The sequence below is a fragment of the Glycine soja genome, chromosome 14 (assembly GCF_004193775.1).
Source record: "Glycine soja cultivar W05 chromosome 14, ASM419377v2, whole genome shotgun sequence".
NCBI lineage: Eukaryota > Viridiplantae > Streptophyta > Magnoliopsida > Fabales > Fabaceae > Glycine > Glycine soja.
The window spans coordinates 11,862,041-11,875,325 of NC_041015.1; the positions used below are offsets into that span (position 1 = coordinate 11,862,041).

Below are 13,285 nucleotides of genomic sequence, written 5' to 3' on the forward strand. Positions count from 1 at the left end.
CTTGTTTCTGAAGATTTTTCAAAAGTCACAACTTTTTAAGTGACTAGTTTTCAAAAGAGTCACAATTTTTAAAAGGTGACTAGTTTTAAAGAAATTGCCAAGAGTCACAAACTTTAACTTGAATCATCAAATGATTATAAATGTGACCATGGCATGAATTTCATAACAAGTTTTTTACAGAAATATCTGATTCATTTCTCAACTTCTTTCTAAGAGTTTTTGTTCAATACTTTCTCTTCCAAGAAAAGTTCATTGTTCAAAAACTTGTGTTATTCTTCTTCCTCATTCACTTCTCCTTTTGCCAAAAGAATAGAAGGACTAACCACCTGAGTTCTTTTGTGTCTCCCTTCTCCCTCTTGCCAAAAGAATCGAAGGACTAACCGCCTGAGTTCTTTTGTGTCTCCCTTCTCTCTTCCAAGAGAATTCAAAGGACTAATCGCTTGAGAATTCTTTTGATTCTTCCCTTCCCCTTAAACAAAAGATTTCAAAGGACTAACCGCCTGAGAATTCTTTGTCTTAACACATTGGAGGGTACATCCTTTGTGGTACAAGTAGAGGGTACATCTACTTGGGTTGTTGTACTGAGAACAAGAGAGGGTACATCTCTTGTGGATCAGTTCAAGTGGAGGGTACACTACTACAAAAGTGATTTTTTACGACGCGTGTTCTAAGACGGTTGTCAATAACCATCTTAGAATATGGAGCGGTGGCAATTTTGTCATAAACAAAATAACTTTTGTATTTAACGTCGCACATTCTAAGGCGGTTGTAGACGACCGTCTTAGAATGTCCTTTGGTGGCAATATTGTAATTACGTGGAACCAAGACAAGGACGGGTTTTACTAATGACCATCTTTGTATATCTACCCTAGCCCACGACGCACGTTCTTTTGTTTCTCCTCCCTCTCTGCCGTTGTCTTACGCATCTTCCTCAGGCATTGTCTTCCTCTCACAGTCTCATGGAAACATCCTAACCCCCTCAGGCACTGTCTCCCTCTCACAGTCTCATGGAAACATTCTAACCCCCTCAGGCACTGTCTCCCTCATACCCTAGGGTTCTAGAGCTTATGAATCTATTTCTGCACGGTAGGGTTTCCGCGTGCCCTCCACCCTGCTCCCGACGCTCCCAATGCCTTCGCTCATGACGTTTCAGCGCTCCTAATGCCTTCATTCCCGATGCTTCACCACACCCCCATTATGGTGGAAGCCGTGAGAAGGTCAACTCTTTACACTAATAGCGTTTCCCTCATGTGTTTTCTTGGTACAGTAATCTCATATGATTTCTGGATGTCGTTGATTGCTGATCTCATGCTGCCCAACTCTTCCCCTCCCACGATTCTTCCTCCCCTTGACATCCACTGGGTTTGGTTCTGTCACACTTTAAACCCCGTAAGTTTGTTAGTTATCCTTGAAAAATATAAAAGTAAAATTTATTCAATATTTAATGTTGTTTATTTATTTATAGGTAAGTTACAGGGAATATTGTGAAACAAGATTCTCAAAGCTGATTGGGAAAGCGGGAATCTTTGATGAAGAGAACAGAGAGTACGCGTTGATGCGGTGTAGGGAGATTTGGAGCAGTAGATACTCGTTGGAGTTGTTTGAAACGAGGCGAGTTCGGATTCGCAGGATTTGGATATTGTGGTTGTTGTTAGGGGCTATTTGAAGGAGAGTCTGTTTAAGGAACTTGAAAAGCAGAGGGTGTTGCTGTGTTCCATGTTTGTAGAGCCATACAGGTTCGAGGTGGTCTACTTGATAGCTGCGAGACAACGATACAAGGCTTTCTTGTTTATGCTGCTGAGGTTCGCACGTGACTTCTCTTCGCATTAGCTATAGAAGGTGATCTGGAGAAGGTGGCAACTCTGTTTGAAAAGGTGAAGGAAAAGGAGTTTGAAGAAACCAAGAAGTTGTGGGATAGGGCGTTCAATCAACCTTATGAGAAAGCTGGTGGAGAGGTGCCTTTGACGTTGGAGGGTGTTATCTCAATCAAATCCCCTGTCTATTGGGAGGATTCAGGCACCGATGTAAATACAAAATACAGGTCCTTCTTCCAAGATTTTTACTGGAGGTCAATTTCATATTCTCTTTTTCTATATGCTTCTTTTGTTATCTTTTCTTTTATACTTGCTAGAATGTTTGAGTTATGTTGTTTACTTATGTTGAATTATGATCATGATTTTATTATGTAGGTCCCAAAAACATCGAGGAATGCTAAATCAAGGAAAAATTGAAAATCTGCTTCAACTAGCAACAATGAAGATGATAGAAGCTTGAGCCTCCAAGTCCAAAGGAATAATAGTTGTTTTTCACAGAGTGACTCTAATGTTTTTCATTTCACTGGTGCAGCATTAACTATGGGCTTAACATTCTACAGGGCATTCAAAATGAGAACAAAAACTCAAAAAAATCACTGAAGGCAATTTAATATTAGATGTTACAAATATAAACCTTTCTCCATCATATTTTGTGGAGATATTTTGCATTACTACTGGTATCCATCTAGTTTCTTTACCTTGTCATGATTTGGGCACTGGGGAAAAGGGTGTTTAAAATAAATATGACATGACCCCCCTTTTCCCCATTTACCTGCATTTTATTAATTTATTTTCAGGGAAAGACCTTATTGGTGGAGGGCATTTGTAATCCCTGCCTGGCTTGTGAAACCATCCAAGCAATGACAGAATTTAAATTTGGAGGTTGGGTTGGGGGTGGTGTAAAAAGCATTGTTGTCCTCCTTCAATCCCGTTGGGTGTCTGTGAGGGAATGAATAATGAATAATTGGTTATGATGTGTTTTTTTTTTTGGTTCCTCATTTATTTTTCCTTCTCTTTTGGGGTTTTTTTTCTAGGAGTTTTGTCAGATATTTGGGAGAACGAAAAGCAGCATCTTCTGGACCAAGATACGGCTTACAGGTAACTGAATTTCTTGCAAAAGATTCTTTAATATTGAGCTATGAGAAACATGAATTTCCAGCTGGAAATCAATTTCATTACTAGCTTGATATAGAGAGAGTTCTTGATCCCCGTAAGTGCTTAACACATTTAGATTTGTCAATTTATAAAGATCAAAGAGAAATATCAGGGAAAAATAATGCTGCTAGCTCAAGGGGACTATAACTTCCATTTTGATGTCTAATGAATATACTCTTGTCATGACAACATTTAGCAGAACCCCACTAACTATTAATTTTTTTTAAAGAATCTATAAATTAAAAAAGTTACTAAGGTACATGGATAGGAATCTATAGTTGAGATTTTTTTAAGAAAATTGAAATTTTATTTTATGTAAAATGGGAAAGTACAATTAGCAGAGGATATATATCCTCTAAATGGAAGGGTTAAGTTACTACAGAAAATTAGAACATTACAATGTAGTTATTGTAAATTGTGACACAAGATAGCTGAAAGGTTTCCAAAACACTTTTCCTTTTTAATTTTCTAAAAACAAAGTCATTTGTGATGTGTTCATTACATGGCTGATTGTTTGAATATTTTCCCTTTCATTTGTGTCCTTATTTACTTATTGCTTGATGGCTTGTTTGTTAAATCGTGGGCATAGACTTAGTTTAGGGTAGGCCTGTGAATGTTACTGAACTGGATACAACATTGACACATGGCAAAGATATTGACAGTGGTTTTGGTTACTTAATTCAGCTAAGTGTGAATGAAGTGCCAAAAGGAAAGTACTCTGCAGAATGGCTTTTCAAGCATAAATAATAGACAAACTTATTTTTTGTTTAATATAATTTTTCAAAAATATAATAGTATTGATAAAGATTATGTTACAAATTTTATCTAGAAATTAACATATCTTAAGAAATATATATACAATTATATATGTAAATACTGAAGATAGTTATGTATATATCAAAGTGTGAATAGACTCACCACTGACAAGAAAAAATGTTTGTCCTTATTAGAAAAACAAAGTGGGGGTAGAAGATATCTCTACTTTTAGTTTCATAAACAATTAAAAAATATAACGTAAAAATAAAAAACTAAAAACAAATAGTTTTTTGTTAAAAAGGAACTAATAAAATGATTTTTTTATTATTAAATTTTATCTTTTTTAACTAGTATTAAACATTCTTGATCATTTACTTTGTTTATTTCTTTCATAGGCTTGTTTCTTATAATTTTTGTAAAGAATCATTTTAATTTTAAAACCTTTTCATGAGTTTATTTAAGAATTTCAAAATAATGAAAAAGAATTATGTTACTCCATTTGGAAATCGGCCGAACTTTTGAATTCTCAAGTAGTCACATAAAAATATGTTATCTAATCATATATACTTTCATTTTATTTTTTCTTACTCTTTATTCCTTTTTTATTGCATTATTTGTCACTTTTTATATTTTTCTTTTTACTTATTTTCTCTCTCTTCATTCCAATTCAAGTCATCCCATAATCGTTAGACGCTTACCAAGAAAAACTTCACTAGCTAGTTTGGTAAATATCCTAATAAAATATAATTTAAACCTTTTCTAAAATTTGAATTTTTCTAACTTAGTATTTATTTTAGTTCTACTTAGGAATGATAATTCAACCTAAATCTCGTAAATATTCAATAAAATTATTTATAATGAATAAATTCCACCTATTAAATGAATTTTAGTTTGTATTTGATTAATTAATTTTATATTATAAATTTAAATAATTACTTTTTGTTGAAATTATGTTAAAAAATTATTTTTCTGTGTTTTGTATTGGATTATTAACTTTTTCTAGATGTAGGTTTTCTGTCTTGCGTTCTTCACTTTCTCCAATTTTTGTTGATTATTGACTTTTTTATTTATATGTTTGTGTTATTTATTGTTCTTATAATCCTGCTTTCTTTGAACCGAGAAAATGTTGTTGTCGATTTCGGAAAATCTTTATTTTATTTAGATAGGTTTTGTTAGTGGAAACTCAATCACGATATGATTTTTAACGTATTATTCTTCCCAGAGACTTCTATGGTCATGACAGGCAATAAATCATTCCTGGAGGTTATAACAATGTTGAATTCTGTAGTAGGTAGAAGAGCGAAATTTGGCATTGATATCTTGTTTGTGGGTTGTACTTGACACTTGACGTGATTTAACTATGAAATCATTTAAATTGAGCCATTTGTTTTGGTTTGTGGAAATATGGATAAAAGGTTTTAATTGGGGACCTTGGTTTTTGATACTTAGGACAAGTGTTGTGTGGACCTTTTCTTTCTCTGTTAATTTGTTCTCTAATTTCTTATGCAACTTGAAGATTATTTTAATTTTTGTAATTTCTTATCTCCCGAAATCATGTAGGTTTCTTTGCAAGTTCTTTGCTTATGGAGCCTGTCTAAAAGGGAAGCATTGTGAATTTTCTCATGACTGGAAAGATCCTCCAAATAATGTTTGTGATGCAAACTCTTCTTTGCTGCAGAGCCTACTAATTGATAGATATTTACGTTTCTCTGATAGTTTTTTCTTGTTATGACAGGTATGATCATGTCAAATATTCTTCTCGTTATGACAGGTATGCACATTTTATCAGAAAAGAAAGGAGTCTGTCCTTACAAAATCTTACAACTTCTTTTGTTTTTTCTATCCAATTAATCCATGATTTAGTCACAACTAAAGCGCGGAGAGTTGTAACTTTGGGTCACCATTATATGTTGCTTAGTTGATAAGGGACAATCCATTTCCTTTCCCCCTTCTCTATATTGACCAGCACAGTTGATGCCAAGCCATATAGCATATATTTCACAAGGAAAAAAAAAAAAGGATCAGCTGAGTGAAATGGTGAATGACTATCTCTTTATCTAATATTCTGTTTAATCCATATGAAAAAGTTAAAAATGTAATGTGAAATTATTCATTTATTCTACCACGTTAGGGTCAAGTCCGGTCAAAGTGCCCTCCCATTTTATACGGTCGAAAACAAAAGTTCTACTCCAATAACAGGTGTTTCTACGTATAATGTCACTCCTATGAAGGTACTAACTACTAATTAATACTCAATTCTATTGTATAACAAAGATTGTTCATGAACTCTATAATTACATACCTAAGATTTTTGGCTGAGAACTCTATATCGATTTTTAAGTCTTCCAGTTGCAAGTCTTTCATTTTGAACCCAACACCATTACTGTGTAATATTTGGAAATAGTTACTATCTCTATTCACTAGATGCTTTTTAACCCGGCACCATTACTGTGTATTATTTGGAAATACTTATTGTCTCTATTCATTGGACTTAATTTATTTTGTTCAATGCTTATTTGGTATTTGACACGGGAATGGGATGGACTAAACATTTTCAATGGCCCTGCAGGTTGGATCAATATGTTATAGCAAAATTTGCTAAAAGTTTTCAAATGATTCCTAGAACTTTGGCTGAGAATGCTGGGTTCAATGCAATGGAGATCATATCTTCTCTGTATGCAGAACATGCATCTGGAAATGCCAAAGTTGGCATTGATTTGGAAGAAGGCGTATATAAGGATGTCTCAACCTTGTGCATTTGGGATCTCCATGTGACTAAGTAAGCCATGATCTAACACAAGCTTGTTTTATATGGTGGCAACCCGTAGTTTGAGCAAATAATGAAGTGGCCTTTCATTGCTGTTGTGGAGAATTAGAGATTTCTCTAAAAACCCTTCCCATATAAAAAATATATAGACAATAATTAAGGGTTCTTGTAATTGATGGAGCTGATGCTTTCTTCGACTGTTAAGATTTGAAATAATTTTATTCTATGTTGAATCGGAATTTATCTTTATATCTCCTGGAAAATTAGTTTCATCTTATTGTTTTTTTTTCTGTTCAGGTTATTTGCTCTTAAATATGCTACAGATGCTGCATGCACTGTATTACGTGTGGACTAGGTAATCAATTAATTTCTGTTTTCCAGTCTATTTTTGTTTGTCATCTTAATATGTACCTCGAACACATTTTTCTTTTGGGGAACGATCTCAAACAAAAGTTTCTTTATGGTTAATAAATATAGTTATGAAGGAATTAGATCGTTTGCAAAGTGATGGCCTTTAAAACTCCCACTGTCATACAAGCTCAGAAATTAGGATCTCCATGTAACTCAAATTTTTTCTTTGGGGAAATATTTTTGTCTAATTTTCTCAGCATTGTGGAAATTGATTTTCATTTTCGTTTTTCATATTATTATGGCAAAACCAGCTGGTGGCATGGATGAAGACTAAAATTAATGGTTTGCTTTGGCCATGTTTGTATCTCAACATGATGGCTTGAATTTGCCTTAGGCATGTTTTCTTTATTTAGACTATAGTATTGGTGGCGATCTTACAAATTTTGAATTTTATTTTGCCATGAAATACAAAGAGATGTGGTCTGCATGTAAAACAACATTTTATTCATAGCAATGTTAGATATTATATAGTAATTTAAATTCTTGCAAAATTGTAGACTATCATTAATTATGTAAATTCTTGTATTATGTAATTAAATTATTTTACAATTGTTGAAAATGATAAGTACACTTTTGCTTCAAATCAATGTTTAGAAAAAATGAAATAAAAAATTACAATTAATAAAACCGCACCAAAAATATTTTTTTTTTAAAAAAAACTATTCTAAGACGATTATTGGAAGAACAGTCTTAGTATGTCATTGGTTGACATGGGAATCTACGACGGTTATACGCATAACCGTCATAGAAAGTTTTCGACACAAATGGAATATTAAGACGGTTATTTCAAAAACCATCTTTGTATGTCTAACTTTCTAAGACGGTTATGCGTATAACCATCGTAGTAAGTTAAACATACTAAAACGGTTTTTGAAATAACCGTCTTTGATACTCTGCATATTCTAAGACAGTTATTTCAAAATAACCGTCTTAGAAACCCCATTATACGAAGATGGTTCCTCAACCGTCGTTGTATCTATTGACCTATTTTATGACACTGCGTTTTACGACGGTTCAAAACCATCGTAAAATGTACTGTAGAACCGACTTAAAAAATCCTTTTTGTAGTAGTGGTACATCCACTTGGTTGTTCAAAGAGAACAAGGGAGGGTACATCCCTTGTGGATCTTTGGTTTGTAAAGGATTTTACAAGGTTGAAAAAAATCTCAAGAACTGTTGGTTGCTTGGGGACTGAATGTAGGCACGGATTGTGGCCGAACGAGTATAAATCTTGTGTTTGTCTTCTTCTTCCCTACACTCTTTAATTTCTGCTGTGTACTTTTAATTGTCGCTTTTACTTTTGGTTAAGTTTCTGTTTCTGTTCTTTATTTTCTTAACTTTGTAGTAAAAGCCTAGTTGAATCTAGTAATATTAAGAAGGATAATTTTTAATTAGTCAAGACACATTAATAATTAATTCAACCCCCCTTCTTAATTATTCCGAGGTCACTTGATCCAACAAGATATGGTTGTGAATAAGTGTGTTGTTAATACTTGATGTGATATAACTTGTGTTGCGAGTTGTGAATTATACAATAATCCGACTTGTGTTTACCTTGAAAAAAAATGTTTATGCGTGAGGTGTTAAAAGGAAAGTGTAGGGTTCCAAGTTAGGAACTTGAAGTGTTAAATTGTAGCGCATTGTGTTAAACGTTTTTGAAAATAAGTGTGAGGTCATGAGTATTGTATAATTAATGAGCAGTGTTTGCATGCAAAAGTTGTTTTAGGGGTTGAACCTGAATCAGGAAGTTGAGTCAGCTTATGATGATGATCATGCTGGAGATGGAAAGGCTTAGCCTTTCTCAAAGAAATGCTCTAATAGATATGACATCGGGGCATGGGATTTTTATTTCACGTGATATAATTTCATAAACAGTGTAATTGTTTTATGATTTCCACTGTTAGTTGAATTCCTTTTCATAAACTTGGTTGACCGTGTTTTGAACCAAGACAATTCAATTTTCTTATTTGGGCTAGTTCTATGAAGTGAATGTGAACCTATTATCCATGAAAATACTTAATTTTATATACCAGAGGGTATCACAGCTACCCACATATTTGAATTACTTGTTTGTTTTTTAATGCGTGCTAACAACAAGTTCTTTGCAGATGATTTCAAACAAGTTCACTAGAGAATATGCTGGTTTCTCAAACCTCCAGATGGCACACCATGGGACTGTTTGTGGATCATTGGAGGGATACAATTCAACGGATTTGAAATTAAAGCACTAGATAACGAAAGAGAATTAGAAGTAAAAGAAAAAAATGTTGGTGATGAAGCTAATGAACTCGAAGACACCCCTACACCTCTCTCCATTCCCTTCATATTCACCCTCACGCATGATTGATGCATCATTGCACAATATGCGTGAACAAGCAAAGGCACCATGCTAACTACAGTGGTCGGTGCCGAGGTAAGAGGCACAATGCAAAAGCCGCACAATGAATGAGATAGTCAGTGATAGTGAGAGGTAGACACGCAATGAATGTGACAGTCAGTGATAGTGAGAGGTAGACGTAGTGAGAGAACAGAGGAAAGGCTAGGGATTAAAATTAGGAAGATTAGGGATTGAAGTGTCTTTTTAGAAAACATTAAATTAAAATTAAAAATATTAAATTTGCTACACGGTCCATGTCTTTAATTGTCAAAAGAAAAAAAAAACTTGATTATTTGATGTGACAAAGTCATGTGACCAAGAGTTATTGTCTTGTTGGCACAAGTGATTCAACACTGGTCTGTTAACCAAGATTAAGGGAACATGATTATTGGGTGTCATATAAAAAAGGTAAGGTATGTATCATTATATGACTAAACATTATAGAATTCACACTCATGTTGGTTATTCTTAGCATACACCAAAGTAATGGAAAAAACTCAAAAGTGTTTTATCTGTTTCCATACTAAAATGAAACCAATAAGTGTTTCTTAACATTAATTAGGTATTTACTTTCTGTTAGGAGTGAAAGTAGGTCAAGTTGTCTGTGAGAGGCCTAGGCACAACCCGATTAAGTATTGGTTCAACTCAACTTTTTCGACTCAATTTTTTTGTTAAATAGATCAAGTCATAGGTCTTAAAAAAGTTTATTAAGCTTGATGGATTGATATATTTAGCAATAATATTTTTTTAATAAAACTATTATTATTAATATGATATATAATATTATAATTATTTTAAAGAAATTATAAAATTATTTTAGTGGCTTTAATGATTTGAATCATTTTAATGTTTGAGATAGGTTAGTTCCTATAAGCATATATATGGGTAATAGGAATAAATGTCTTTTTTTTCTCTTGATGGGGCTTAAAAGGCTTTGATAACATGTCATTGTGATGTTTGTAGACAAGTTTTGGCCACATCTTGTGGTTTAAAATTATCTTATTATTGAAATCTTTGACATTGTTAAAGAAAAAAAAAAGAATGCAATGCATCCAATTTTGGGTAGCATAAAAATCACACCAAGTCATTGTTTCACACTCTAATATTTTCAACGCATAATAATTTTATTATTATACAATAATTTTTTATATTTTTTAATATGAAAACAAGCTTTTAAATATGCTAATGGGCTGAACTAGACTTATATAAAGAAGATGTAGCTGAGGCATAATAATAGTAATAGGGATAGTTATTAGGTCCAGAAATCACTATAGGCTGTCCTGAACTAGAGGAAGAAGGGTTGTTGGATTTCAAAGGTGGAGGAGGAGGAGGAGGAGCTCCTAATAGAGGAGTTTGTGAAGGCCTTGTGCAAGTGATGGTGGAGGGTATGTTAGGAGTGGATAAGGTGGTGGATCATATGATGTTAAGAGTGGAGGAGGGGGTGGATTCGATGTTAAGATTGTAGAAGGAGGTGAAGGGTATGATACTAAGAGAGGAGGAAGGGGTGGAATTGATGATGATAGTGGTGTTATTAGGTGTTGTGGAGGAGGGGGAATGCATGTTTCTAGTGATAGAGGTGAAGAAGGAGGTGGATGGTTTGAAAATGTTGTTGTAAGTGATGGAGGGGGTGTTGAACATATTGTAGGATATGTGGCACATTCACTAATGCACAATGAACCACTTAAAGGGTCTTCAATTTTTTCCTTTGATATCGCCATGCAGGCACACAAGGCCAGCACCATGAAGCCAACTTTTTTGATCCATGGAAACCAACTTTTTTGTGTAAATCCTTGATTCTTGCCATGACCCATTTGAGCTAAAGTGGGTTGAGCTTGGAGGAGCAAGGAAGGTATGTGCATGTTCTAGTGAACCATGTATCAGAAAGTTGGTTTTTTTATTATATAGATAGAAATAATGGGAGAATAGGTGAATTTTCCCTCTAGCGTGCTTTTGGCTTTTTGGAACTTAGAATTTTGAGTTATATTCTTCGATGCTTCCTTAAGGATGGGGTGTGATCCTTGGTGGAAAGTATTAATTCTCTTACTTTATTTTGACTCTTAATTAAGTTTATCAAATTTATACCCTTATTATACATTGTTATTTACCAATGAATATACTAAGGTCATATACTCAAGACTTTTTTAGTTTTTAGTAGCTAAACAAAGTACACCTAAACAAATGTAAGCTATATGCTGGGCATAATGTATAAAGAAACCAAAACAAAACCACTCGATCACCTGTTCCATCATTGGCAATATCAACCCATCAAAACTATGGATAACATCTGATGACTTCAAAACCTTAGATTCTGGAGCAGTAGGATCAATTCTTCTAATGCGCACACCTTTCTGATCAGGTTTAATGCCCATTGCCATTCGCAAATTAGGATTTTCCATTTTCTGCCACTCACCCCCTAGAATAGGGAATCTTAACAGCAGATTGAGAAAGAAAGATCTCAATGCATAAAACTTAAATTCTAAAAATGCTCAGGTAGCATCTTGTGAAAGTGAAATCTACATCTTAGTTCCTAGCTACCATATTATCAGTATATCCTCCATTCTTCTCATAATCATGGATAAAATGCATGATAATTGGCACTGCTTACTCGCACGTGCCAGCTCGCAACTCAGCGTTTCGTTATCCTTCTTCAGTTTCTTGTTCTCGCTTGATAACTGGTGAGAAGGTGTTGTGTTTGTTTCCACCGATCCCTGGTACTTGAAACTGGAGGACGAGGTTGAGGTTGAGCCCGTGTCGTCGCCACCGGGGTTTGACAGAGAGTTTTCGTCAGCACCAGGTTTTCCAGCATCTGGGGGATGTGTCGACGATTGAGGCACGGTCTTAAGGCGTTTGATCTCCGAGAGAAGCTCCTTCTGCCCTCGCTTGAAGTGTTCATTCACGAATTCCCATTTGTGCATAATTTTCGAAATCCCTGCATGTTCACAAAAATGTCGATTTTACTATTATTGATAATAAGCGTAATTTGATGATTGATTTTTCTTTTTCTTTCACTTTTTGCCGAAAAAAATTGAACTGTTTGTTGTTCTTATTCGGAAAATTAGTGTGAAAAAATAAAATATGATTAAAAGGAGCTAATCAATTATTATAATTTAGTTAGAAAGAAAAAAAAATGGAGAGCCAAGCATATTCTAAGACTTTGGAAGAAGTGTTTTCTTAGAAAAATAGCTTGAATAAATTAAAATTTTGTTTTATGAGATTTTACCTACATTATGTATTCGTAGGCAAAAAATTTTTAAATTTTATCTACATCAATGAACTATAAGTGTAAATTTTATAAGATTTTATCAATACTAAGTAATAGTAGGTATATGTTTTTTGAAATTTCATCGACACTAAACATTTGTAAGTAGAAATTATTTTAAGTTTTAGTTACACCAAATAATAATAGATAGAAATCTTTAAATTTTATCTATGACAAACAATTATAGATATAAGTATTTTTTGACGTTTACCTACAATAATTTATGTCTGTAGGCAAAAGCCTCCGTAATTTTTCTTGTAGTGTTACCGATTGATTAGTTAACATGATAACAAAAGTTTAGAACCGAGTGTTGCAAAAGACAATGAAGTAATTACACTTGTACAATTTAATAATACAAGGGTCTTGCCAATCATATATACATCATAAATCCACTAATGAGTCCGAAACTTTAATGTTTTTTTTTTAATCTTTTCCATCAAAGAAAACATATATGTTAAAAAACTAAAGTAATTTTCCTTCTATATGATTGAACCTTCTTGTTACATTTTGAAGTTATTTTAATATGATGTTTATATACTATGATGATAGAATTAGGGGACTCAACCACGGGATAAAATAACAACGGAACAATGGAACACCATGCACCAGTCACTACTAAAATTATTATTTCCTTGAATTTTAGATGCTGTAAATATGCACTTCATTTTCATGTCCGAAGCAAAGCTTCTTTTTACAATCTTTTTCTTTTTTTCTATACCTTTCTCCAAACGCAATCTATCTGTACC

General features: G+C 33.6%; 1 protein-coding gene across 1 annotated transcript; it reads right to left on the reverse strand.

Moving 5' to 3' along the window:
* Window positions 1-11,435: 11,435 nt before the first annotated feature.
* LOC114383806 (heat shock factor protein HSF24-like) lies at window positions 11,436-12,195 on the reverse strand. The gene is made up of 3 exons (XM_028343541.1): window positions 11,886-12,195; window positions 11,518-11,693; window positions 11,436-11,450 (listed from the first exon to the last, which is right to left on the reverse strand). The coding sequence occupies exons 1-3, from the start codon at window positions 12,193-12,195 to the stop codon at window positions 11,436-11,438; spliced, it is 501 nt and encodes a 166-aa protein (XP_028199342.1).
* Between the last annotated feature and the right edge of the window lie 1,090 nt (window positions 12,196-13,285).